This window comes from Vitis vinifera, chromosome 3 (genome assembly GCF_030704535.1).
Source record: "Vitis vinifera cultivar Pinot Noir 40024 chromosome 3, ASM3070453v1".
NCBI lineage: Eukaryota > Viridiplantae > Streptophyta > Magnoliopsida > Vitales > Vitaceae > Vitis > Vitis vinifera.
Genome location: NC_081807.1, coordinates 5,281,993 through 5,307,990, shown reverse-complemented (window position 1 = coordinate 5,307,990; position 25,998 = coordinate 5,281,993). Strand labels below are relative to the sequence as shown.

Here is a 25,998-nt window from a genome sequence, read left to right as displayed (position 1 = left end):
AAGTACATTATAATAGACTTTTTTGAGTCATTTGGAATGGATATACATTGAGGCAACCATTTTTTTTATAGGCAAAAGAGCACTATAGATAAAAGAGCCAAATAAAGGCTGCACAAAGCACACAGGAAGTATACATGTGCGCTCCAAAGAAAAAACATGAAAACCTTACCCTTAGTGCCAACCTAACCAATCGATAAAATCAATCATAGACAAGGGCTCAAGCCCTAGACCTTTGGTCCATTCTAAAAAGTTACGCAAAAAAGAGGACTTCAACTCTTGATTTGAAAGCTCAACATTTTCAAAAGCCTTTCTATTTCTCTCTTTCCAAATAGCCCAAAACAAACAAAGGGGAGCAACATCCCATGCCTTCTTTCTCCTCTTTCTGACAGAGCAACTATGCCAACTAAGAAGTGTTGCTTGGACTGAAGTATGCAACACCCAGACCACTCCAAACAAGGAGAAGACCAACTACCATAACAAACTTGCCTTAAAACCATGAATAAGGATGTGATCATAAGATTCCTCCATACCTTTGCATAGAAAACATCTATTCCCCAATGTCCACCCTCTCCTCTTGAAGATGTCCTTAGTTAGAATCCCTTTCCAAGTTGCTTCCCAAATGAAAAAACTCACTTTTGTTAGAGCCCAGGGATTCCAAATAAGCATTGTTCCAGAAAGATTTTAAACCCCTTTGAACTATCTCATCATAGAAAGATTTAATTAAGAACTTGTCTCTCTTTGTTGCACACTGCCTTGTCATCTACCTCCCTACTCACTAATTTACCTTGCAAACACAAAAGAAGTGCTTCAATACAACCCAACTCACAGTCTTGGAAACTCCTTACAAAACTAGGGTTCCAAAGCCCCTCATTATTAGCCTGCTCCCTAGCATCGCACACCCAAATCCTTTGAGGTGGCTATTGCGAACAACCATTTGAAGCCATTATTTATTTATTGTTTGTTTTTTGTTCCCTTCAATCAGTGCCTACATCAGTATTTATAGAGAGCTGAGATTGATTCACAGATCAAATCCAATGAAAAGACTACAATGAGGTTTTAGTGTATGTAACTCAAAGCAATTGTTATGAAGTGGCTTGTGGCCCATTTTTTAGGTGCCTTCTATTTTAATCTCTTTGTTACCTTAAACAAATAATAAAAATAAAATAAAATAAAAAAATAAAAAATTGAGTGATAACTACTTCCACCATCCAATGAATGATGGAAAATGTTCAGTATTGATCCAAGCATCCATTCCTCTTTTTCTTTTGTGCTTTTCTTGAATGATGCACACAGTGTTGTTATGTATTGATCCAAGAATATTTTCCTTTTTATTATGAGGAGATATACATTCATTAAACACGAGAGACAAATGCTTTTATCATCATATAAATGAGACACAATGCTATTATGTGTTGATATGAGCATCACTCTCTCTATCTCTTTTCTTTTTTTATTTTTTATTTATTTTCTTTTTCCCCCAAATTATATACCATTGCTATGTAACTGTTGCAGTTTGTTCAAACTGAGATGGGCTCAAGCGTGGATTCTAAATTTATTGGTTTAATGGGTGGTTATGTGTCAATGGAAATGGTGGTGAAAGGTATGTCTTAAGTGTATTTTGCCAAGCAATTAATATATTCTTTTCTGGAAATTGGAGAACAATTTCAGTTATTCAGATTCACAAATTCACAATCTCTCTCTCTCTCTCTCTCTCAGACACACACACACACATACATGTAATTCTCTTTCACATTACATGATTTTTGCCCATTTCCCATCCTATATGCATCTTTGATTAGATATGTATGTTTATTTTTCGTAAGATTTTTATCATACTTTGGATTAGTGTCCTTTTTCACTTACTGATTTCATTCTTTGCTTTGCATGGCCTGGATTTGTGACTTCTCATCTATTTATCTTTCCCTGTAGCTGGGAATGCTTGAGAACTGATTATTGCTTACAATTTGCAAAGCATCATCACCATCATTATTAAGGTCTTACCCCAAACGGCTGCAGCATTCCGTTTTACAATATTTGTTCTGCGAACTCATTTTTCAAACTAAACCCGAGAATTGAATTATGTTCTTAAGGCTTTCATCAACCTTTTTTTTGGTTATTCCTTGCCTTAAGAGCCTTCATTGCTGCACCGAATATTCCTGTGATACTGATAAGTATGTGAGACATGTAATGTGTATAATCAGGACAGTTAAAAAACACTCCACCTTGAACACGTTTTACCAAATCCATTTTTTTATCAGAACATTTTACCAAACCCTAGTTGGTTCAATAAACTTTCTCCTTCCTCGAAGTGTCCCTCAGATTGTTGTCTGCTGCATATAAATCCTAGAACACCTGTAAAAATCCTATTCTTCCAATGGAAACAAGCACCTTGCTCCAGAAACTTAGTGTTAGGAGGATTCATTGGAGTGGTCTAGGATAATCTTTCTGACCACAGAATGGTAGCATACAGACAAAGAGACCTGAGATAAATTGATAAGAAGGTGTTAATATCACATTGCCTTTAAATTGAAGCTTCCCATTTTATGGAGTGGTTAATACCTTATTGTCTTTAAATTGAAGTTTCCCATTTTAATTGATGAGAAGGGTTTTATACCATAAAATTTTTCCATTCGATTAGGTTTTACTTCTTTATTTTAATACTTTTCCTATTAAAGAGAAAAATTTTCCTTTTTTTTTTCCTTTTGGCTAGCAATGTACGATATTTGGGATCATTGATGTCGCTTATAGTTTGCTACTTAGCTACAGTTTTAGCATTTTGTAGTAACCTTAATCAGGCTATAATTCGGCAATCTGTTAGTGTACTAGGTGGTTCTATCTTTAGAGCCATGAGTCATCCTTGTGAATCAAATTGAAACCTCATTTGGATATGTTCAGAATATGATATATCATGTAGGTGGGTACATTGGTTAGCTTGACAAAAGATTCAATCTGTTCTAAGTATTTGAATGCTATTCTCTGTTCTTGAACAAAAGAAATTGGAATAGAGAAGATGATTATACGTCCAATTTATTAACAATCACATATTCTAGATTTGGCTTTATTAACGTGGATAACTAGGACCTCTTAAGCTTTTCCTTGTTAGGGGCTAGGGCAAGGCTAAGGGGTGGAGGGAAGGCAGGGGTGGTTTTGGTTGGTTGGAGGTTGTGGTAGCTTAAACATGTTATAACGGTTTTGAATGTCAAGTGGCATGATTAGAACTTATAGAGGGCTTATTAGATCTTTCTTTCCGTATGCTTCTTTTATCATGTATAGATTTGTCCTAGAGCACTAAGGAATAGACGATGTTATTGGTAAATGTGTACCTCTATTGTACAGTTCTTGATGTTAAAAAACTTTTATGAAATTTTATCTAGTTCATGAGTGCAATGGCCATTCAATCTCAACCCATGTGTTATAATTTTTATGTTCCAACCATTAATTCTTTTTTAGGTGCTTTTGAGCTTATAAGTGATGAGAGGAAAGCTGGATCATGTTTATGGATCACAAACAGGAGAGGAATGGAGTATTGGCCAACTCCCATTGAAGAAGCAAAATACAGGTTGCCTATTTCAAAATCAAGGAGAAAAGTCCCATTCAAAGCTTCATTGAATCTCCAAATTCCTCAGAGTTTTGAGAAAGTGTAAGTACATATATCTTGAACTTCTAGTTTTAATTTTGAATGCATCATGTGAATAGTAGGTCATTCATTTGTTTACTACTTTGTTGGATAAGCAAACCTCAAGAGTGTATAGCTGCTGCATATGAACAGGAGCTTCTGTTTTGAATTTCTATGATGCACGATTTTTCAAAATCCTGCATTATGGAGGAATATTGGTTGAGGATTGTCATAGAAAAGCATAATGATGGGCAGTAACTAGTACACAAGGTTTTGGTTTATGTGGAATTTTGAACAGTTTACATGCGGTTGGTCAAAAAGTGAATATTAGAACTCAAAATGAAAAGAGATTCTTTTCTTGTCTCTTTTCTGGATCCACAGCTAAAGACCACATGATTTGGCTTGCCATGGGCATACATATCAGCTTTTAAAATCTTGTTCCTTGGGGAGCTTATATCTATCTAGAGGTGCTCCTTCATCCAAAATAAGAATCTTCTTCCTTAGGAAAGCAAGCTCCTTTAGGTAGGGATATGTGTCTCTTTCATCTTATGATGAGAACTGTATCTTCTTTCCTTGATAGGTAGGTATCTCCCTCATGTTGCAGCATTAGTTTCCTTTTTAAACTAGGAAGCAATCTCCTCCTATGGGTGTTTTCCTCATAACAAGTGCATTTCCATTTGTGCATCATGCTCACAGGCTGATGTTCTCTTTGGCATCCTTGGTGGACTATTTTATTTGTGCCTTGGATTACCTACAATCCTTTGGTCATTGTAGTGTGAGATATGCCAGACCATGTGGGCATTTCCTATTTGAATTGCCCAAGGCTGGGTCGGTATGATTGGTTATCATCTGGCTGGCTTGCGCAAGGTCCCTTTGGAACTATTATTCTGTTAGATGGTAATGCTTGACTAGTGTTGGCTGCCAAAAAGTCAAAATTCAGATAAAGTGTGATGTTGGCTGCTAACAGATCAAACAATGGTGTGATCTCAAAATTTGGACTTGTGGAATTTGAGTGCAAATTTATTTATATACTGCACTTACCATAAATTTTAAGTGTAATCAACCAAAAATGTATGATCTAAATGCAGGGAAGGAGACACACGGTGTGGATTCATACTTAATCCCTCCTGTTTTATGATGTGATCCTCAAAATTAGGGAACGGATATTAGGTTTAGATAGAAAGATCTCTTCTGCAACAATGCATCCACCAAGACAACATTGCTTCTGTCAAAGGCATTTGATTTTCATTATTGACTTCCAAAGTTGCATACATTTCTTATCAATTTTCCTAGACTTTCTTACTTTTCAGCAGAAACAATTGTAAATTGAATACCATACAATCATCAATTCCCCAACATGCATGGAAATATTATTCTTCACTTTATTTCTACCATCTATGTTATACTGAAAGAAAAGATATCTTTACATCTTTCTTGTGCTATTTTCTTTCAAATGGTGCCACTTGCTTGCTAGTTAAAATCTCTCTTGTCTCTCATGCGGACCATACTAACTCCTGGCAAATGCTAAAACCATCCAATGCACCCAACTTTAATGTGTTACTATGGTTTTGTGATGTTAAAATAATATGACTCTAGATCCAAATTGCTATTGTTGATCTTGATATATTGTTCAATGGGGTGAAATTTGTAAAAAAGATGAAATTATGAGGATCTTGGTCATGTTTGCTTCTTGAATTTTTGAGAACTTAAACAGCAGCAATTAATCCTCAATAAAGGTTGGGAACTTGGGATCAACCTGATACTGTTTCACTGTAATGCACTCCTCTCCAAAGTGTTTGGCTATTGCTAAACTGAGACTGACTAAGTTAACAATTGAGGAAATTGTTATCACCCATCTTGAAATTTGTGAGTAAAGGAGCACATTTGGCCTTTATATTTCAGATGATAGACAAAGGGGAAGCTGGGATGATGCCAGTTGTTGTAGAGAACAGGAAACTTATTGGCAAGTGCATAGATTAATTGTGTCAAATGATACTACATATAAAAACAGATTGAGGTTCTGATTAAAACAAATAAATAAATAAAAACAGATTGAGGTTGGGGAGAGATTAAAAAACATAAAACTTAAGTTATGTGAACCCATAGCAATTTCAAAATAAATGAAATATGCAGACATTTAAGCTTAGACTTTAATTTAAATCTGAATAGACTTTAATTTAAGTTTTAATGGAGTTTAAAATTTAAGTCTAGATGATATATTCATTTTTATTAAGATCTGAATGCTATTAAATGTTAGGTTGTTTGTTTTTACATGTTAAAAACATTTGATTTTATAGAAGAGAAAAGGAAAAGGTGACCTTTTCTTTTTACTAAGAAAAAAATCACTTTTTTCAATTAATTCTCAGATTGTCTTAAAAAAAATGATAAATTAAAATGCAAAAACTTCTAAAATGTCTTTAAAAGCAAGTTGCTTTAAGACTTAAGTCAAAAAGCAAAGAAGGCCTTGCTCTGGATTTATGGGATTCAGTTTCAGCAATTACAGTATATTCTATTTTTCAGTAGTTTAGTTTGGTTTTTCCTAGAAGCAGGTCCTTGTTCAGTGAATTAGGAGATTTTTACTGAAGCTCATTATGAGTATGAATTTGGCAACTTGAGAGAAGCAACAATAAAGGAACAGTCTGTCTCCCTTGCTCTTACAGTATTCCACGCACATGATTTTTTGACCAGCTCTTCAAAAAATTCTGTAGAGTTTGGTATTTGACTTGGAATATACAGAATATCGGTATCGGCTTGTGTTCATCTTATGATTCCCTCTGCTGTTTGACACTTCATACCTATCACTCCTGACATTATTATCATTTAGCTTTTCATGCACGCATCATATTGGTTTTCCTTAAAAAAATTGGATTTATTGAACATTCAATTTGTTTGTAGAATTATTATTTTATTTAGTATTTATTTGCTTGACATTTAATTCTTTCTTGTCTCTAGAGTTGTCCACACCTTGAGTCACAATTTCCGTAGTGCAACCAGCATAGTGCGTGTGCCATTGAGATTACCAATCAAACCACGCCATGTCCTTGTGAAAATAATTTATGCCGGTGTTAATGCTAGTGATGTAAGTCTGCCTACTTGAGTTTACTTTTTGGTGCTTATTGAATATTCATGTACAGAGTTTGCACACTTATTGCTCTCTTCCCCGTATTTTGGATATATCTCTTAATTTAAACTTTCTTACAAGCCACTTAAAAACTATGCCAAATTGGGTGATCTAACTAAACAACTATGTCACTACATAAGGCCACTAGATTGCCTGCCATTACTAAGTTAGGACCGTATGATTGGTTGCCATTAATGACCCTTAAAAGCATGATGTGATGTACTAATTAGGATTTATCATTTATTTAATATGATTCCAGTTTCACTTTTATCTATCCTATTCCATGCATTACACTATTGAGTATTTTGGCCTGACATCTTTTAAATTGCATATGATTTAGGTGTATTAGGAGTTGCATGAAAGATCCAAGTTATGGATTCATTGCAAGTAGATGATTTGTTCATAGTCGGTTCATAAACTTAGGCAATCTATTTGAGGTTGTAGTGTACTACCTCCTAATTGGAGGGATAATTAGTCTTGGTTATCATGATAAGTGCATCAGTGTGTATGGTTAGTTATATACTAAACAAGACTTATGGTGAGTCATAACATAAAACTATTGGGTAGTCGTGACTTTACCAAGCTGTTATACTATGTGGTTTCTCAACCTTGAGAGACTATTGAGCTTGTACCAAAATTTACAATGGTTTTGATCTATGGATGAGATCCTAAAATGATCATGTATTCCTTATGAATTAGATCACTGTTGATGGAAACCAATAGTAATAGGTATTCTTAATAGTAACACTATGATATCTTATGGAGTTTGTGATAATGTGTCTCATTGGGTGATTCTAAGGAAATGTGTTCAATTATATTGTGGCCAAATAGTTCCTTAAGTGGAACTTGACATAAATTCTTTGTGAGTTAGAACATGTTAGTTGATTACACAATAGGAAGATCTATAATTGAAGGATGGTAAAGATAATCTTGTGAAAATTTGGAAAGTACAGTTGTGCATACAGCTGTACCACTTAATTATACCGCTTAGTTGTGCCGCCAGTTGTACCACCAGTTGTACCGCACAAAGATGAAAATATCGGTAATCATGGATATATCGGTAACTTGATTTTACGGATATATCAAAGAAATATCGACGGGTATTTTGGAAAAAAATTTCGGTATGCCAAAATTTGATCAAAACTCATGGAAATGTAAGAAAAACCTCATAGCAATGTAATTAGAAATATAATAGACAATTTAAAGTTATTTTATTGAAGAATTTGATATATGTATGATATAATTTGCGATATTAAATGTAATTATATCATGTTGATCGATAAGAAATGTGAATTTTGTAATTGTACACTCATTATGAAGCTTCATGAAAGACTTGATTTCATTAAATATCAATAATTTGTACATATTACATTGCAATGACCCTTTAGTTCTATGAAAATCTACTAATTCATTCAAGATTTAAAAAATGTACTAATTAATTACGATTGAAAATATAAAAAAAAATTTGAAAAAATTGGGAAGCTACTAATATTGTTAATTAAGTTAATAAATTAACTAAACTAAATTAATTCTATGAAAATCTACTAATTCATTCAAGATTTTAAAAATGTACTAATTAATTACAAATGAAAATATAAAAAAAAAATTGAAAAAATTGGGAAGCTACTAATATTTGTTAATTAGGTTAATAAATTAATTAAACTAAATTAATTCTATAAAAATCTACTAATTCATTCAAGATTTAAAAAATATACTAATTAATTACAAATAAAAATATAAAAAAAAATTGAAAAAATTGGGAAACTACTAATATTGTTAATTAAGTTAATAAATTAATTAAACTAAATTAATTATATGAAAATCTACTGATTCATTCAAGATTTAAAAAATGTACTAATTAATTGGGAAAAATGTAATAATTCATATCAATGCGGGGAAGCTGGGAGCCGTCGGATCAACAGCAGGTGCAGGGCGCCAATTTTTTCAAAAAATTAGCGAAAAATCGCCGAAATAAACCGAAACAAAAGGAAATTTCTCCGAAATTTTCCAACTGGAGGCGATTTTTTCAAAAAATCGCCGATATTTCTTTTTTTACCAAAATTTCTTCGAAATTTGGTGAAATTTACGAATATTTCTTTTATCGACATTTCGCCCCCCTTTTTCGTTTCGCCGACCCCCAAAACACAAAATTTCGGCAAAAAAAACCGAAATTTTCATCCTTGGTACCACATACAGTTGTTTTCTATGCTAATATTATTTCTTGATTTTTTGAGATACTTTATCCTAAAATCAAGGATTAGATTTTTTTGAGGTAGATAACCTCAATCATTCATGTATAAATATCGATGTAATAATTAGTTTGAACAGTGTCAGAAAAATAAAAGAAGTTTTTTTTTTTTTCTTCTTCCCCAAATTTCTTCATGGTATAAGAGCGAATTCTGAACCATTCAATTCGTCCATGACCAAATACGAAATGACTACCAAGGACTCCTCAACCTTAGAAGTGTGCTGAGAAGAAAGTAGAAAGAAAGTCATGTTGAGGGCACAAGCCAACCAACTTGTCACCGAGGGTTCAGCCTTAGCGGCTTGGGGTACTCCCAATCCTTCTAACAACAATCAGCCAAGAAAAAAGAGACCTTGGTGTGTTCACTGTTGAAAACCAGGTCATACTAAGGACATGTGCTAGAAAATCCATAGGAAACCAACGAATTGGAAGTTGTCACATCCTCAAAATGATAGAGAAAGCTGAGGACGCCGTGTCACAATTGAGGACAACCTAGTACCACCTAATTCCAGTCCGTTCAACAAAGAGCAATTGGAATTATTGCAAAAAATGTTTAACCAATCCCAGCATGTGGCAAATTCCTCAAATTCTATCTTCGGGTCTGGATTCTTAACTCAAAAAAGGTAGTTTTCTTGCTGCCCTGAAAGTAAAAAGGGAAAATTTGAGTCATTGGATTGTTGACTTATGAGCTTTTGATAATATGATTGGAGATGCCACAATTCTTCAAAATTATACACCTTGTTCTAGGGATTATATGATTCATATAGCCGATGGTCCTCTCTTAAAGGTGGTCGGTATAGGTTCTGTTGTCATATCTAAGGACCTAACTCTTGACTCTGTTCTTTTGGTTCCAAACTGGGATTGCAATTTGTTGTCCATTAGTAAACTCACTCAAGAAAAGAACCGTGTTATTAAATTTTTCCCAAACCATTGTGTTTTTTAGGATTAGAATTCAGGGAAGATGATTGGCAATGTTGAGGTGTGTTCGAGGCTTTATATCTTCAAAGTGACTGATTATATTGAAAGACAACCTCAATTGATGGTGAAAAAAAGGTCTTTTTATGTCTTTAGTTCTAATAAAGATAGTGATGTTATGTTATGATATTATCGTCTAGGACATCCTAGTTTCTTATATCTCAAAAAACTCCATCATTATTCACTAAAAGTCCAAATAGTTTTCAATGTGAAATTTGCCAATTATCCAAGCATATTCGCATGCCCTATCTAATTCAACCATACAAACCATCTCATCTTTTTTCCATGATACATAGTGATGTTTGGGGGCCATATAAGATAAAGAACATAATAGGGATTAGATAGTTTATGTCCTTTGTAAATGATCATACTAGAATTTCTTTGATATTCTTGATGAAAGAAAAATCAGAAGTGGGTCAAATTTTCAAGAAAAATTTATAACATGATCCAGACCCAGTTCCATGCCAAAATACAAGTGTTGAAAACTGACAATGCAAGAGATTATTTCAATTTTATCCTGGGGGAATTCTTATTAAAAGAAGGTATAGTTCATCAAAGTTCTTGTATTAATACTCCTCAACAAAATAGGATAGCCGAGAGAAAAAATGGACACTTGTTAGAAGTTGCAAGGGTCCTTATGATCTCCTCCTATGTCCCAAATTTTTTTTGGAGAGAAGTTGTACTTACGACAACCTATCTCATCAATAGAATGCTTTCTTGTGTCTTGAGTTTCCAAATACAGTGCAAAGTCTTTCTCAAATCATAACTTAACACTCGACCCATTTCCTCCATTCCACTGATGGTATTTGGTTACTCAGCCTTTGTTCACATTCCCCAACAACCTCGAAGTAAGCTTGATCTTAGGGCCACTAAGTGTATTTTCCTAGGATACTTTCCAAACCAGAAAGGCTATAAGTGTTAGTCTCCCGTCACAAAAAGGTTCTACACCTCCATGGATGTGACATTCTTTGAAAATTAGTTCTATTACTCCAAAACAGATATTCAAAAGGAGAATAGAATTCAGGAATACCAGTTTTGGGAAACAGAAATTATGATCAAACCTCAAACATTTGAGTCTATTGTTGTTCACAACTCTAACCTTATTTCTCTTGCTCAAAGTGTCTCACTCCAAACCACTGAATTCGTAGACATCGAGCCAAGTACTCCTCTTTCCCCAAACCAATCTTAGACTGTCAATAACAATGAGTTCATTGTCTACTCAAGGAAAAAGAAGAAGTCTCAAGAAGATATAGAGCAACAAACACATCCTGAACTAGTACATGAAACTAAACCGAATTCAATCCTAGAAGAGACACACTCAGGTGACATTAATTCTAATCCTAATGAGTCAGAATATGCTGAGCTCAATTTGCCAATTACCAAAAGGAAAATAGTAAGATCTTCCACAAATCATCCGATTTATAACTTTGTATTCTATAAGAGTTTGTCGCCAGGTTATTAGGCTTTTGTTACTAGTCTTACGGAATAATTCCTAACAATATCCAGGAAGCCCTACAAATACCTGAATATAAGGCAACCATTGAGGAAGAGATTTGAGCTCTTGAAAAGAATTGGACATGGGAGCTTGCTGAACTTCTAAAGGGAAGAATTTGGTCGGAAGTAAGTAGATCTTCATAGTCAAGTACAAAGCAGATGAGAATGTTGATAGGTGCAAAGCTCAGCTAGTTGCTAAGGGATTTACGTAGTCCCATGAAATTGACTACCAAGAAGCCTTTGCTCCAGTTGCCAAATCAAACACAATTCATGTTTTGTTGTTGATAACTGTTAATCGAGATTGGCCTCTTCATGTACTGGACATCAAGAATGCCTTCCTCAATTGTGACTTAGAAGAAGTGTACATAGAAATTCCTTCAGGTCTTGAGATTGAGACAAACATTGGCAAAGTTTGTAGACTAAAAAAATCCCTCTATGGTCTCAAGCAATCTCCTCGAACTTGGTTTGATCGTTTCACCAAGGCCGTAAAGAGGTTTGGTTACTCTCAGTGTCAGTCTAACCACACTCTATTTGCAAAACACACTGTTGAAGGAAGAACTGTCATTATCATTGTTTATGTAGATGATATAATCCTGATTGGAGATCATTTAGAAGAAATAAGCAAGCTCAAGAGTTTTCTTGCCCATGAGTTCGAAATTAAAGACGGGGGGAATCTTAAATATTTTCTCGGGATGGAAATTGCTAGATCAAAAATGGGTATTGCGGTCTCCCAACGTAAGTATGTCTTAGACTTGCTAAAAGAGACTAGGATGCTTGGTTGTAAACCTGTAGACACACATATGACTACACTGCTAAATTGGGAATGGTCAAAGGAAGTGCTCCAATGGATAAAAGGAGATATCAAAGACTTGTGGGGAAAATCATCTATCACTCTCACACAAAACCAGACATTGTTTTTTCGGTCAACGTAGTTAGCCAATCATGAACAATCCCACTGAGGAACATATGAAAATTGTAATCGTATTTTAAGATATCTCAAAATGACTTCAAGAAAGGGACTATATTAAAAGAACACAGAAGAGAAACATTGAAATTTTTTCAAATGTAGACTGGGTTGGCTCCATAATTAACCGAAAATTTAGAGTTATGATACATGGAATTTGTGAAGGAATGTGGTTAAAGAGACTCTTAAATGAATTGAAAATTCTAGTAGAAGATTCTATGGAGATGTTTTGTGACAATCAAGCTGCCCTAAGCATCGCTAAGAACCTGGTTCATCATAATCGGACAGAGCATGTGGAAGTAGATCGTCATTTTATTAACAAGAAGATAGAAAAAGGGACGATTTCATTGGTTCACACTCCAACAACTCTCTAGACATCAAACATTCTTACCAAGGCGCTTTTTAGAACCAACTTTGAAGATTTGAGATCCAAGCTAGGAATGATCAACATTTACTACCCAACTAGAGGGGAAGTGTGGAAATTCGGAAAGTACAGTTGTGTATATAGCTGTAACCCTAGTTGTACCGCATATAATTGTTTCTTATTCTAATTTTTTTTCCTGATTTTTTGAGATACTTTCTCCTAAATCAAGGATTAGATTTTTTTTAAGGCAAATGACATCAGCCATTTTTGAATAGACATCGATGCAATAATTTGTTTGAATAGTATGAGAAAAATAAAAGAAGTTTTTTTTTTCTTCTTACTCAAATTTCTTCAAATCTTGATATGTTGATAGCATTTATCTTATTAGATTATGAACGTCAGAGTATGGGGAGATTGCATACAATGGATAACAGGTCATGGACCCGAATACTTTGTGTCTCGTTATTATTTATATAGGGTATTAGAGTGCAGTTGACTCTTTATAGTGAGATATTGAGTTAATTTCAGAATTGAATTATGAAGGAGTCAGTATTGTCTTATGGGTTCTAGTGGTCCCCGTTTGAGTTCATATTCTTTGATGACACAATTTATGATGGTTGAATTAATTCTTAGTTCACTTATGTGTATAAGGGTGTTTTGGTAAATACACAAGGTTGCACAAGAGTTAATGAGCGGTCTCTTTGAATTAGACTAATTGATTAATTAGAACCCTATTGGGTTAATTAATCAATTAAGACCCTTTGAGGGCTAGATTAAGTGATCTAAGCCTAAGGTGGACTCAAGTCACTTAAGTTTAAGGGAAACCTATAAATACCCCCTTTAGGGGTAAGGCTTTACTATTGCATTTACTATTCTCTCCCATACATTCTAGAGAGAGAGATCAATAACCACCACCTTCCTAGACGTCCACCATTTGAGTGCCAAGATTCAAGAACAAGTCATTGGGTGAAAGATTGCTAAGTTTTCGAGATCATCAATAAGATTTGACACTAATCTTCATTGATAGAATTTGATCTGAGAACATCTAGATCTTGGTAAGTACACCATACCCCGTAATCTAGATCCTAAAATTTGTTTTTATAAGCATATTTGCTTCCACTTGCTAGGATCTAGTAGACCTAAGAAGATTACATGCACCTAATTGATCAAGGGTCAAAGAACAAAATGATTTGAAATTCCCAATAGAATCAAGAGAAACTAATTTTCAGGGTTTCTAAGGAGGGTGCCTCCTTAGTTAAGTTTTCTACAAGGCTTTTAGCCTTGAAATAGCATTGTCCTTGAGATTTGGAGCTAAGGAACACCTTCCAAGGTGGATTTCTTTGCTTAGGGGAGCAAATCCTATTGATTAATTAGATGATGAGATGGATTTTGTTATGTTTGGAGGCTTTTGTGGTTTTGTTGTGTTAATATGGGCAAAATGGAATAAATGCCTATGGGTAAAGTGGAACAAATGGAAGTTTTGGCTTTGGAATTTGGTTGTAGAGTGGATCTTCTTCTGTTCATTTATTTGGGTAAAGCCACTAAGTCCATCTTTCAAATCTAAGTTGGTTTGGGAGATAGGGACCACTTTTACAAAATATTTGCTTGATGGGAAAAAAAATATCTCTCTAGGAAAAAACTCATGTTCATTAAAAGTACTCTTGCCAGCTGTACTTTTGTATCTTTATGTTTGCTCTTGTCATACTAGTACAAATCCAACAAAGGTTAGAAAAGATTCAAAGAGATGTTTTATATTGAAGAGGAAGGTTTAAGAGGTAATTGCATTTGGTTAATTGGGAAACTATGTGTTCTAAGGGGTATGAAGGTTTGGGTATTTGGAATTTACAAATATTAAATAAGGCTTGGTTAGGTAAGTGGCTTTGGAGGTTTTCTGTGGACATAGATAAGCTATGGAAGACAATTATCGTGGGGAAGTTTGGGGACAAAGGTGGTTGGTGTTTTGTGGTGAGAAGAGGGGTGATAAGATCAAGTCTCTAGAAAGCTATTCGAATAGGGTGGGGTGCATTTTTTTTTTCTTGAACTTGTATTTCTTTAGGTGATTGGTTTAACTAAGTTTAAATATGATAATTGGTATGCAGACTTTGCACTTAAGGATCATTTTTTGGATCTTTTTTCCATCAATCAAAACGAAGAGATCTTGGTGGCAGATTCCTGGTATGTGGAAGGTGGTTATAGCCATTGGAATCAGAGTCATCAGGGGTTTTCTATGGTTTTGGAAATGATAGAACTCTTTTATGCTTATTGTTAGGATGTGATTGTGTATGTTGATAAGGAGGATAAGTTAGTGCCAAATTATGTTAAAGATAGAAGAATCTTCATGAAATCTTCTATTAGCTTTTGAGTGCATATTGTAATATCTCTTTCCCACGTAGAATGGTTTGAGTTTCAATTGTCCTCCACAAATTTGTTTTTTTTTTTTTAAATAAAAATAAAAATAAAATTGTATGAGAAAAGATTCTTACTCCAGAATAGCTCATGCAAGAGAGAAAGATTGTAGTCAATTGGTGTTGTTTGTTTAAGTAGGAAGAAGAATTGGCCAGCTACTTATCCATTGTATAATGACACAAAGTTAATGGGTTTTATTATTCTCAACCTTTGGTATTATTTGGGTGCTTCCAAAGATAATTGAGGATACCTTGTGCTGTTGGTACAGAGGAATAGTAAGGAAAAAGAAAGTTTGGTTTACAATCGTATGTTGTTTACTTTGATGTATTTGGAAGGAAGACAATAGCAGGATCTTGATGTCATGGATTAATCAGAATTGCAGCAGATAAATGTTTTTATGAATGCAGTCTTCGCCAAGCAAGATGATGTAACTCTTCTTTGTTTGTGTGGATTGGAAGATCAAAAGGAGAAGGAGGTGCAGGCCTTTCTTCTACATATTTCATTGACGTTTTGGGTATTACATAAGACATTGAGAGCATTACCCTTTTTCTTTTCTTTTGTCTTCTTGGTTTTCAAATACATCCTGTGTGCATGGATTCTGCCCTTTTGGGGCTTCTTCTATAAAATTTTACTTAAACAAAGAATTAAATCAATCAGCTAATGAGACCAAGTTGGGCGTTAGCTAATGGTCTTGCCTCAGCAAGTATATGAAGGAATCTCCCAATTATATCATGATTCATTGTGTCTGAGCTTTCAGTTTGTGCAACATGGTGTTTTACCTTGTTGGGCCATCTAGAATCCAGCTCTATGTGACCAAGGATGTGTTTCTTGGATTGCATGGGGCTTTGGGGGCAATAGACGCAAGGTGGTTAGGATGATGATTTCCCTTTACTTATTTTGCACTACCTAGAGAGTGAAAAACAAAAGAATCTTTAAAGGAGTGGACAAAGTTAGTTGTGAAAAGTCTCTTTCTTAAAGCATTGTCTTCATGGTCCAATTTTTTGGTGTAGTGGATTTTTCTTTTCTAAATTTCCTAGATGTTTAGACTCGATCAATCTAAGTGTAGTAACTAGTTTGTATTTTTTCCCTTTTGTTAGTTCTTGGTGTGCCTTATATACTTCCTGCATTCTAGGTTACACCCCTTTTATTTGCTAGGGTCCCAAAAAATCTTTTCATTTTATTTAATTTATTTTTTTGGTTTTTTATATCTCTTTTTTATATTATTATGCATGTTTGACAACCAATTTTCCTAAAATCTTTTGTTGGAATGCATGATATAGTGATATACATTGTGGGCCAGAATCCTATGAGCTTAAGCTTTTAGAGAAATTGGTTATCAAACATGGTATTACAGCCTCACTTGATGGGAGGTTATGTGTTCAAATATTACCATATGTTTATTTCTTCAATTTATTAAGCCCAAAAAGAGGCTATTTATTAAGCCCACATGTAAGCTCAAAGGAGGCTACAAGTAAGGGAGGGTGTTTGAGTGCATGATTCACTCACACAAATATGTGTAAGGCCAAAGGAGGCTACAAGTGAGGAAGGGTGTTCGAGTGCATGATATACATTATGAGTCCAAATCCTAAAAGTTCAAGCTTTTAGGAAAATCGGTTGTCCAACAAGCACACACACACACACACACATGTAAGCCCAAAGGGGGCTACAACTAAGGGAGGGTGTTCGAGAGCATGATATAGATTCTGAGTCCAAATCCTAAAAGCTTAAGCTTTTAGGAAAATTGGATGTCCAACACACACACACACACACACACACACACACACACATTCGTACACGTAAAACCTTCCTACATTCGTACACATAAAACCTTTCTCTTTTTTTCTTTTTCTTTTTTCTCAATATTTTTGCTAGTTTCTTGTGCTCGCATATTTTACCTATACCTTTTTTCAGTTGTTGACATGAGCTAATACTATTGGCTCACATGGATTAGCCTGTGATTAGATCAGCAGGCCACTCTTCTTTAGTGGGATAACCATCTTTTGGGTTTGATATGTTTGCTAATTTAAACATGTTGGCAGGTGAACTTTAGCTCAGGCCGTTATTTTGGTGGAAATGACAAAGACCTTGGCTCGCGTCTTCCATTTGATGCTGGTTTTGAGGTAGTGGAGAAAAATACTAAATTTGTATACCATGGTGTGATTCTTAATGGTCAATCATGCATTCAGTAGTCATTGTAACATTATTAATGTTTCTTAATGTTGATTTCCTAAATTGCAGGCTGTGGGAATAATTGCTGCTGTGGGTGATTCTGTCAATGATTTGAAAATTGGCACTCCTGCTGCAGTTATGATTTTTGGAAGTTATGCTGAATTTATGATGGTATACTACCTTAATATTTTTGCTTTTAATGTTCTACAGGGTTGGTGTCATTATTTTGTTTATTTTTTAATTCAATTGCTACTTGATCATAATTTTGTTAATAATTAAGTTACCTATCAAAAATGTTAATAATTAAATTTGTCGGAGTTGACCCCTTTTTTTTGCATGTTAGGTTCCTTCCAAGCACATCCTTCCCGTGGCAAGACCAGATCCAGAAGTTGTTGCGATGCTAACCTCAGGACTTACAGCATCAATTGCTTTAGAAAAGGTATGTTACTTCAAGTGTCTGTCCTCCTTGTCCAAGATTTTGTTAATTGCAATATATGTATGTAAATGTTTATATATTTACATTCAACTAATTCATTAATTTTCTGGCCTTCTGATGCTGTATTCTTTCTTTTTGTCATCCATTACTGAGACAGTTAATTGTCTTGTTCTGACAATTCTTTTATGGAACTTGTAGGCAGTACAAATGGAATCTGGAAAAGTAGTTCTTGTCACTGCTGCTGCTGGAGGAACTGGACAGTTCGCAGTCCAGGTATATATTTGTTGTATGTGGCAATAGGTTTCTGTTACAGTTGTTTGCTATTTGTTACCCGTTACCCTTGTCACATATATGATAATTCTTTGTAAAACAGTGTATGCCTATAAATTTCCTGAACAAAGAACAGTTACTTAACAAGTGTTGCCTCATGGACAACTTTCTTTTTTGGTTTGCACATAAGTTCAATAAATTTGGGAAACCAAGTTTATGTGGCAAGTTTCAAACTATAGACCTCCTAACAACTGAGGCTTTGAAACTGTGTTAAGCTACCAATTTGTATAAAAGCTTAAGCTGTTAGGTAATGGACCAACTATGTATATCATGCCAACTTACATTTGTGCTAAAGCCTTAACACAGTTCAAATTTGATCTATTTATAAACTTTTTCAGGTAAGCTGAAAGAGCAAAAAGATGTCATGAAAAATTGTAAATGGTTGATTGATATGAAGAATAAGGTCATGGTTTTTTTTTTTTTTTTTTTCAAATGAAATGTGAATCAAACTGCAGTTGCTTCTCATCAGCAGATTTGCGAATTAACAATCCTATGCATGTTGACATTGAATGCCCAAAGGCCACAACCATGGTAGAGATTCTAATTTCTACTCTAGCAATCCTGGGGACAACAATGTCTTGTTTGCTTGTTTTTTATTCCCCTTTATCTTTGGTGGGAGGGGGAAGGGTTGTTGAAAGAGTTGTTAATTATTCAGTTTGCTCCTAGTTCATGCATTGTACAACCATAAGACTATTTCTTGTTTGCTCCAACAAAGATAAGCATTATCCTTTTACTTTCTTCAGTGTAATACAAATTACTTGTTATGAACTCCTGTATGTGCAGCTTGCAAAATTAGCTGGAAATACAGTCATTGCAACTTGTGGAGGTAAGGAAAAAGCTATGCTGTTGAGAGATTTAGGAGTTGATCGAGTGATAGACTACAAAGCAGAAGATATAAAAACTGTATGTCTCTCTAATTCAACTTTGTCTTTGTTATTTTCTTTTTCCTGAATGGAGTTTAAGCTTTTCAGTGTAATACACTCACTCACAGAAATGGTGAGTTAGAGGAGAGTAATGGCTAAAGAGGACAGCTTCAAAGAGAAAAAATGGACAAAGTCAAAGGATGGTAGATTTTCTGTCAAATCTCTCTGTAAGGCTTTGGATCCAGAAAGACAAGGGGATTTTCCTGCAAGAGTAATTTGGAACTCTATGGTGCCTCCGAGGGTGAGTTTTTTTGCTTGGGAGGCTACATGGAAAAAGGTTTTAACCTTGGATCAAATTCAGAGGAGAGGGTGCCCTTTGGCTAATGGATGCTATTTGTGTCTTTTAGAGGAAAAGTCTATTGATCACATCCGCTTGCATTGTGAGCTGCCAAGAAGTTTATGGAACTTATCATTTTCCCTTTTTGGGGTGTCATAGGTTTTCCCATATTCAGTTAGAGAGGCTTTATTGGGGTGGCTTGGGTCTTGTGTGGGAAAGAAGAGGAAGAAAGTGTGGCTTTCAGCTCCCTTGTGCCTTTTTTGGATAGTTTGGAAGGAAAAAAACAATAGGGATTTTGAAAATGAGGGTCATTCGGTTCAAGGGTGTGAATCTTTTTTCCTTTGTAACCTTTGGGCATGGGCCAAGGGGTTTTTAGACTCTAGCCCCCCTTCCTGTGTGGATTTTGTAGATTGGTTAGGCTCTGTTTAAGGGGTTCTTTAACCTCTTTTGTATACCACCTGTATACTTTGGGGCACTTCCTTGATGTACCTTTTTTCTTTTTATTAATATACTGCTATTTATTCATCAAAAAAAATATTTTTTGTTTTAGTAGAGGTACTTATGACTTCAACTAAAGCAGGAGCTGCTTTCTCCAAAGAAAACTGGGGGTAATATTAAAACCAATATATAGTGTGGTAGGTCAATATTCACCCTCTCCCTCACAGGCACATATACAAACAACAACAAAAAATGCTCCTCTCTGAAAATATGCACGCACAACACTGCCACCAAAAGTAACAACAATAAACATTTCTCTCTCTGATTCATCCCCATGAACCAGGCAATGAAATTTATATTGGTCACTTTAACATTTCTTGTGAGTACAACTCTAACTTCATTTCTCCCAGGTTCTAAAAAAGGAATTTCCCAAAGGTGTTGATATTATCTATGAGTCTGTTGGTGGCGAAATGTTTAATCTTTGCTTGAATGCATTGGCAACATATGGACGACTCGTTGTGATCGGAATGATTTCTCAGGTTGAATTTTCTTTCTTCTTTTTTTCCTATGGGATTCTTACTGAATAGTTTAGTGTACTTTATGCCGTGGTTTTTTTTTTTCTTTTTATCAACATCATTTGCAATTTTTATATCATTTATGTGAAAAGGAATTGATTTCTTGTTGCATAAATTGAAGGATAGATCTAAGATTCCTCCCATGGGGACTAAACTTTGGAGAACAAGAAAAACTCCACCTTAGGGAGATGACAATTGATTTTAAGCTGAGTCTAGCAACTAGATATTGGGGTTTAACCAACCAAACCAGCCCCCAGCCCCAACATTCTCTCTCCCCCTTAGACAAAGTGATTGGAGTCAGAAATAAGGGATTCTCCACAAGGGTAGAAGTTCATGGATAATATCCATCAAGGTCCAAATGCTCTGGTGTATATAGGAATTTCCAATACTCATTTATGATTGTAGTTGTGGTTCTATCATTATATTATTATTAGAAAACTAATATATCCTGGGTTTTTTTAATGGACAAATGGATTATAAAAACATTAGGGCTGGCAAAGGATTGGATTCTGATTCTGATTTCTATCTGATAACCAAGATCTTAAGATGTAACTGAACTCAATATCAATTTTGATTCTATTCAATAAAGATCTTATCTGATTCCACCTGCATGTCTATTTATCATACATATATGTATCCATGTATGATGTATAACCATCTCAACTCAGCAAAACCTTGCCCAAATAGGGTGAAATTTAAATATAATTACACCCAAGCATGTTTGAATTCATCTCAATTTGAACTATGCAAAGTTGGCTTCCACATGTCTAAAAAGGATCTCGTTTCAACAGGTTCAAATCTGTTCATTAAATTTGCATTTAACAACTTTCTTAAACGATCAAGGTTGAATAATTAGATATAGTATCTGTCCATCATGTTCCTGCTTTAAATTGTATGGAAAACTAATTTTTCACAAGAATGTTATTTACCCAATTTTCTTTCAGACATTCAAATCTGTGGATCTAATGATTTGGAAGTAATAAATTCATGTGCCATGCTTGTTTGTGAAACACTCGAATTTGAATGACAAAAACTTAAATATTGATATAGAATCGTAGTACTCTACTAGAGTTCGTAGCAGCTTGCAGATTAGAGGAAAACAAATGACTTTGACTGGCAAGTGTGCAGTTTGGTTATATGTCCCAGTGATTGGGAGATGATCAGGCTCATCCCCCATTACCCATTCATGTAAAGGTCAGATCTCCGTCACATGGACATGGATAGGAGTGTGTTAGACATTGTATGTCTTTAAGTGTTAGATTTGTCTAATCCTCGAATCTTAGGATATAATGACATGGCTAATCTAAGTTCCATTCTTTCTCATTCTATGCCTTGGACCAAATTGAAGTATTTAACAAAGATACAATGTTTGACATGGGTCTTAGGTTACTTTCAGTGTGATAAAAATTTTCTTGTCGTTCTCTTTTATAGTGCATACCTATTGGGTATATGTCTGACCAACAGGTATGTTGGAGGCCTATCCCGTATCCAAACCAGTACTGTGTCATGTTCAACATGTGTACTTCACATACTTTGAGATGTCCATGTATGAGCTAGCTAAGGCCTGAAACAGAGAATTTGCTATGGCAAGGACCCTCACCTTTCTTCTACCCTACCTTGTGAATATTGGCATGTGCTTGCTTTTTCTTTCTAATAGAAACTATATTTACTTTATTTTTTATTTTTCAAAAGAAGAAAAGAAAAATCTTTCACCAGCTTCCATGAATTAATTCAACTACTGGTATAAAGAAACTTTGAGAGAAACATAAGGTTTTGGATCTTGTCACCTGTGCATGTTGTTTAGGTACCAAACATAAATTTGATTTCTAAAGTGTGATTCAATTGTGAAGTTTAAGACATGTATATCATACCTAAGAAAAATTATACCTGTGAAAATTCATTCAACTAAACCAATCATAGAACAGGTTGCCAAAACTGATTTATAACTTAATTTTAAGCAACATGAATCACATAATTAATATTAGGGCATGGCCTCAATTTGTAATCTTATGTACTCTTTTCTTCTTGATTGTGTGTACATTGGGGTTGGTGCTGGACCTGAAATTTTGAATGCCGGTATCTTATACAATATCATCTTTCACAATATCATCAGTTTGAATCAATTGCTTTTGATCTTGTAAATGCTCAATCCACTCATTTGCAAGGTCAAAGAAATAGTCTGTTTGTATACACGCCTATTTTTCTTTGTGCTTTTTTTTTACAGTGGATAAGTTTGCTTGTTTTCAATACAATATTATGATTTACTATTAACTGATATTCACTCTGGTTTCAGTATCAAGGGGCTCGTGGATGGCAGCCTTCAAATTATACTGGGCTATGTGAGAAACTTCTAGCAAAAAGCCAAACTGTGGTATGTAGGCTGACATTTGTACATTTTGTGCAGTAACAAGCTTTTTCTTCATTTTCCCTGTTTCTTCCTTTATTTTTATTTTTTTTAAACTCATTTTTTAATTAATTTTTTAATTTTACTTGGTTTTTCCTTTTAAGATGTATATTTTCATTTTCAATTTGATCATGATTGGATATCGCATCTGGATTTGATTATCCAGTTAAAATATAGACATCAATATAACCAGAAATGTCTAGGATGTTAGGGTTTCAAGCTTGTTGCAGAGCTCTGTTCCCTGGAGCTCTTAGATTCAATCTTCTAGAACCACTGCTATTTATTTTTCTCTTCTTTTGTCCACTTCTCCATTTGTGGAATGGGGCTGTAGAATGAGTGGAGCCTTACCTTGGCATACATCGTTGGCACATTCTTTAACAGCTAGGAATGCAGAGAACATTTCAACTTGAAATGAGCGGTGGGAAAAAGAATGAGCTGAAAATGGCCAAACAGGTTTTGCATAACCCATGTTAGGTTTTGGATTCCTTTATAAAAGTAGCTGGAATGAATCAAGCTTTTGCATGAAGTGTTGTTATGTTTTCCATATCTTCTTGAGATATCAATGATATATTATGAATCAAAATAGAAAAACAAGAGAGCTTCGGAAACTCAACATCGCGATATCTTGGTCTATATGGATCGATATTTTGCAGGAAAGAGATTATACCTGCATATCTATATGGACTCCTTCCAATATTCGATATCTCAACCAACTTAACAGTGACACGCTATTCTTTTATCTCAGGCTTAGAATCTGAATCAGATGCTACATTTTGATACATATATTTTTCATGAATGAAGATTTTTTTTTCCTGGTATTTATAATTTAATTTTTAATGGAGACTCAATGCATGTAGATCTTTTCTCCAGCTGTATATACAGATTTCATAAATTATTATTTTTCATTCCTCATCGATGATACATGTTTCATGTCTTGACTTGGGCATCTGATGGTGGTGGTCTCATTTTGGAGGCTTATGATGTTAGCCACTTGTTTTTACAGTAATGTTTCCTAAGAGGGGCCCTTCTTCCCAAGATTCCCTCTTACTTTTTTCCTTCCAAGTCTGTGTGTGTGTGTGTATATTTATATGTATGGACCAAACCAGGGACAGATTCTTTTCACTTTCATGATTAAGCATATTATATTGTATCCTTTTTGTGCTTCTTATAACAATGCTAATGTTTTTAGGCTGGCTTTTTCCTGGTGCAATATGCTCACTTATGGCAAGAACATTTGGACAGGCTTTTTCATCTTTTCTCCTTGGGAAAGCTTAAGGTAACGTATCCTCAACTATATGTTTCAGTACCATCTTTGTAGAATGGAAGTTATTTTTTTCAGTATGTGTCTCATCTATAAGATGCTTTTGCCATTTCAGAGCTCCTTCTGTGAAATGGGTTTGCATTATTAACACTTTGTATCTTCTCAAATTTCTTTAGAACATGAAGAAAATTGATGCAATTTTTCTCCTTCACTTTTTCAATTTATCTTGTTCTTTGACCTATTCGTAGAAATTACTGTAAAGAATTGCACCAATTTTTCCTATATAAGAACTTGGTAAGCTTTAATTTTGCTACCCCACTGAACTGCTCTAGAAGTCATGTCACTTTATCAACCTAAACTTCAGATTGAGCTTCTGGATTTGTGAGCCTATGATGGGCTGAGTTTGGTTACCCAGAATTGACATGTTTACCAAAATGGCACATATGTGACTGTTCATTGTGAAACTAGTCTAGGTCAAAATTTTCCAGTTCTATTCCGGTATTGCTTGTGTATGTCATAAATGGCCATTCACCTATATATTCTTTTGATGAGTATTATCAGTTGCTCACCTGTTTGGGGCGAATGGCATTTGAGACAACTTATCTGTAGTAGAGGAAGAGCCACTTTACTGGACTGGCTTCATCATAATCATACAGAATCTTCCAAGCCTATGGATGATAGTTTTGCATTACAAAATATGCTATATTCCTATCTCTTTGCAGCAGGTTTAGTTGCTCCCCTTTTTGTTTTTACGATCTAGATTGATGTATTGTGCCTACCTGTAAAATTGTCAATATGGGTTTTAGGTCTTAGGAAATACCACTTCGGAGGTCTACCTTATTAAAATTATATATCACACAATCTGGAATATTAGAAACAAATCTTGATTTTTTTATCATTTATTTTTATTCTTAGAGCAATTCATATATTTTTTTTCACCATAGGTCACAGGTTCAATATTTAAGATCATCTGTTTGACTTGTTACCTTGTCTGGTTTGCACCTTGATGAAAGGACAGGGTTAGTCTCCCAAGAAATGGTGATGTGCTGGCTCTGCACCATTGTGTTGCTATGCCTATATAAACTACAGATAATAATATTGTCTTGTGCAGTACCTGTTTAGCTACCATTGGCAAAAATATGTGGAATACTAATTAGCTGTATAAAGTTTCTTGACCATAAGTTATCCAAATTAAGTGTTAAATTTCTCACTGGAAAGATGGCAATTCTTTCTGTTTACTAGCAACATCACAAAATTATTGTGTTTGCTTGTGCGACATTTCTGGGCCTATCATTGATTAGAGTAACTCAGTTGCTAAAATTGGATTGTAATAGGTTGCTGTAGACCCAAAAAGATTTCTTGGCCTCCATGCTGTTGCAGATGCTGTCGAATATCTTCATTCGGGTAAAAGTGCTGGTAAGGTATGGACAACTTTCCCTAAACAAAACAAAATATCTTCTGTCTATTTACTCAGTGTCTTGGAACTGCCATTCTTAGTTAATGGGTTCCCCTTTTGTGCTTTCATTTGTGCAATAAAAAACTCCACAGGTTATCGTTTGCATTGATCCAGCCTACAGTCAACAAACAGCAAAATTATGAGCAACTGGTTGAATTACCATCTAGACAGTTTCTATTCAGTATTATGTACAAATAAGCAAAATGCTGAAATGAAGATTGAGTCCAGACCGACAGTATATGCAGCTCACCCAAACAGGCCACTCACATGGTGTTAAGCAATGTACGCCAAAAGGTCCAACAAAGTTTGTTCGCAGCTTTAACAATCTTCATTTTTGAGTGTGCTGGATTCATTTGTTCATCTTTCATATATTTTAGCCACAAGAATGCTCTATCCCTTTGTTTAGGAAAATAAGAGTAAGGGCGTTTCTGTTGTCTTTGAACATATGAAGGCACAAGCCTACCCTTTGCATGCTTCCAACTTTGATCTGCCATTTTGGAACATATCATAGAGATTTGCTGTTGCCAGTAGTTCCAACTCTTAA

General features: G+C 34.8%; 1 protein-coding gene across 1 annotated transcript in view; it reads left to right on the top strand.

Moving 5' to 3' along the window:
* The window catches only part of LOC100258817 (uncharacterized), a 31,651-nt gene extending 5,653 nt beyond the window's left edge, over window positions 1-25,998 (top strand). Inside the window, exons 6-18 of the mRNA XM_002285169.4 lie at window positions 1,513-1,600; window positions 3,451-3,640; window positions 6,569-6,695; window positions 17,225-17,305; window positions 17,424-17,525; window positions 17,698-17,793; window positions 17,989-18,063; window positions 18,904-19,023; window positions 20,169-20,297; window positions 22,627-22,704; window positions 23,927-24,013; window positions 25,333-25,419; window positions 25,547-25,998. Coding sequence (XP_002285205.1) covers window positions 1,513-1,600; window positions 3,451-3,640; window positions 6,569-6,695; window positions 17,225-17,305; window positions 17,424-17,525; window positions 17,698-17,793; window positions 17,989-18,063; window positions 18,904-19,023; window positions 20,169-20,297; window positions 22,627-22,704; window positions 23,927-24,013; window positions 25,333-25,419; window positions 25,547-25,597 — 1,311 coding nt within the window. The 3' untranslated portion in view covers window positions 25,598-25,998. The remainder of the gene's footprint in view (window positions 1-1,512; window positions 1,601-3,450; window positions 3,641-6,568; window positions 6,696-17,224; window positions 17,306-17,423; window positions 17,526-17,697; window positions 17,794-17,988; window positions 18,064-18,903; window positions 19,024-20,168; window positions 20,298-22,626; window positions 22,705-23,926; window positions 24,014-25,332; window positions 25,420-25,546) is intronic.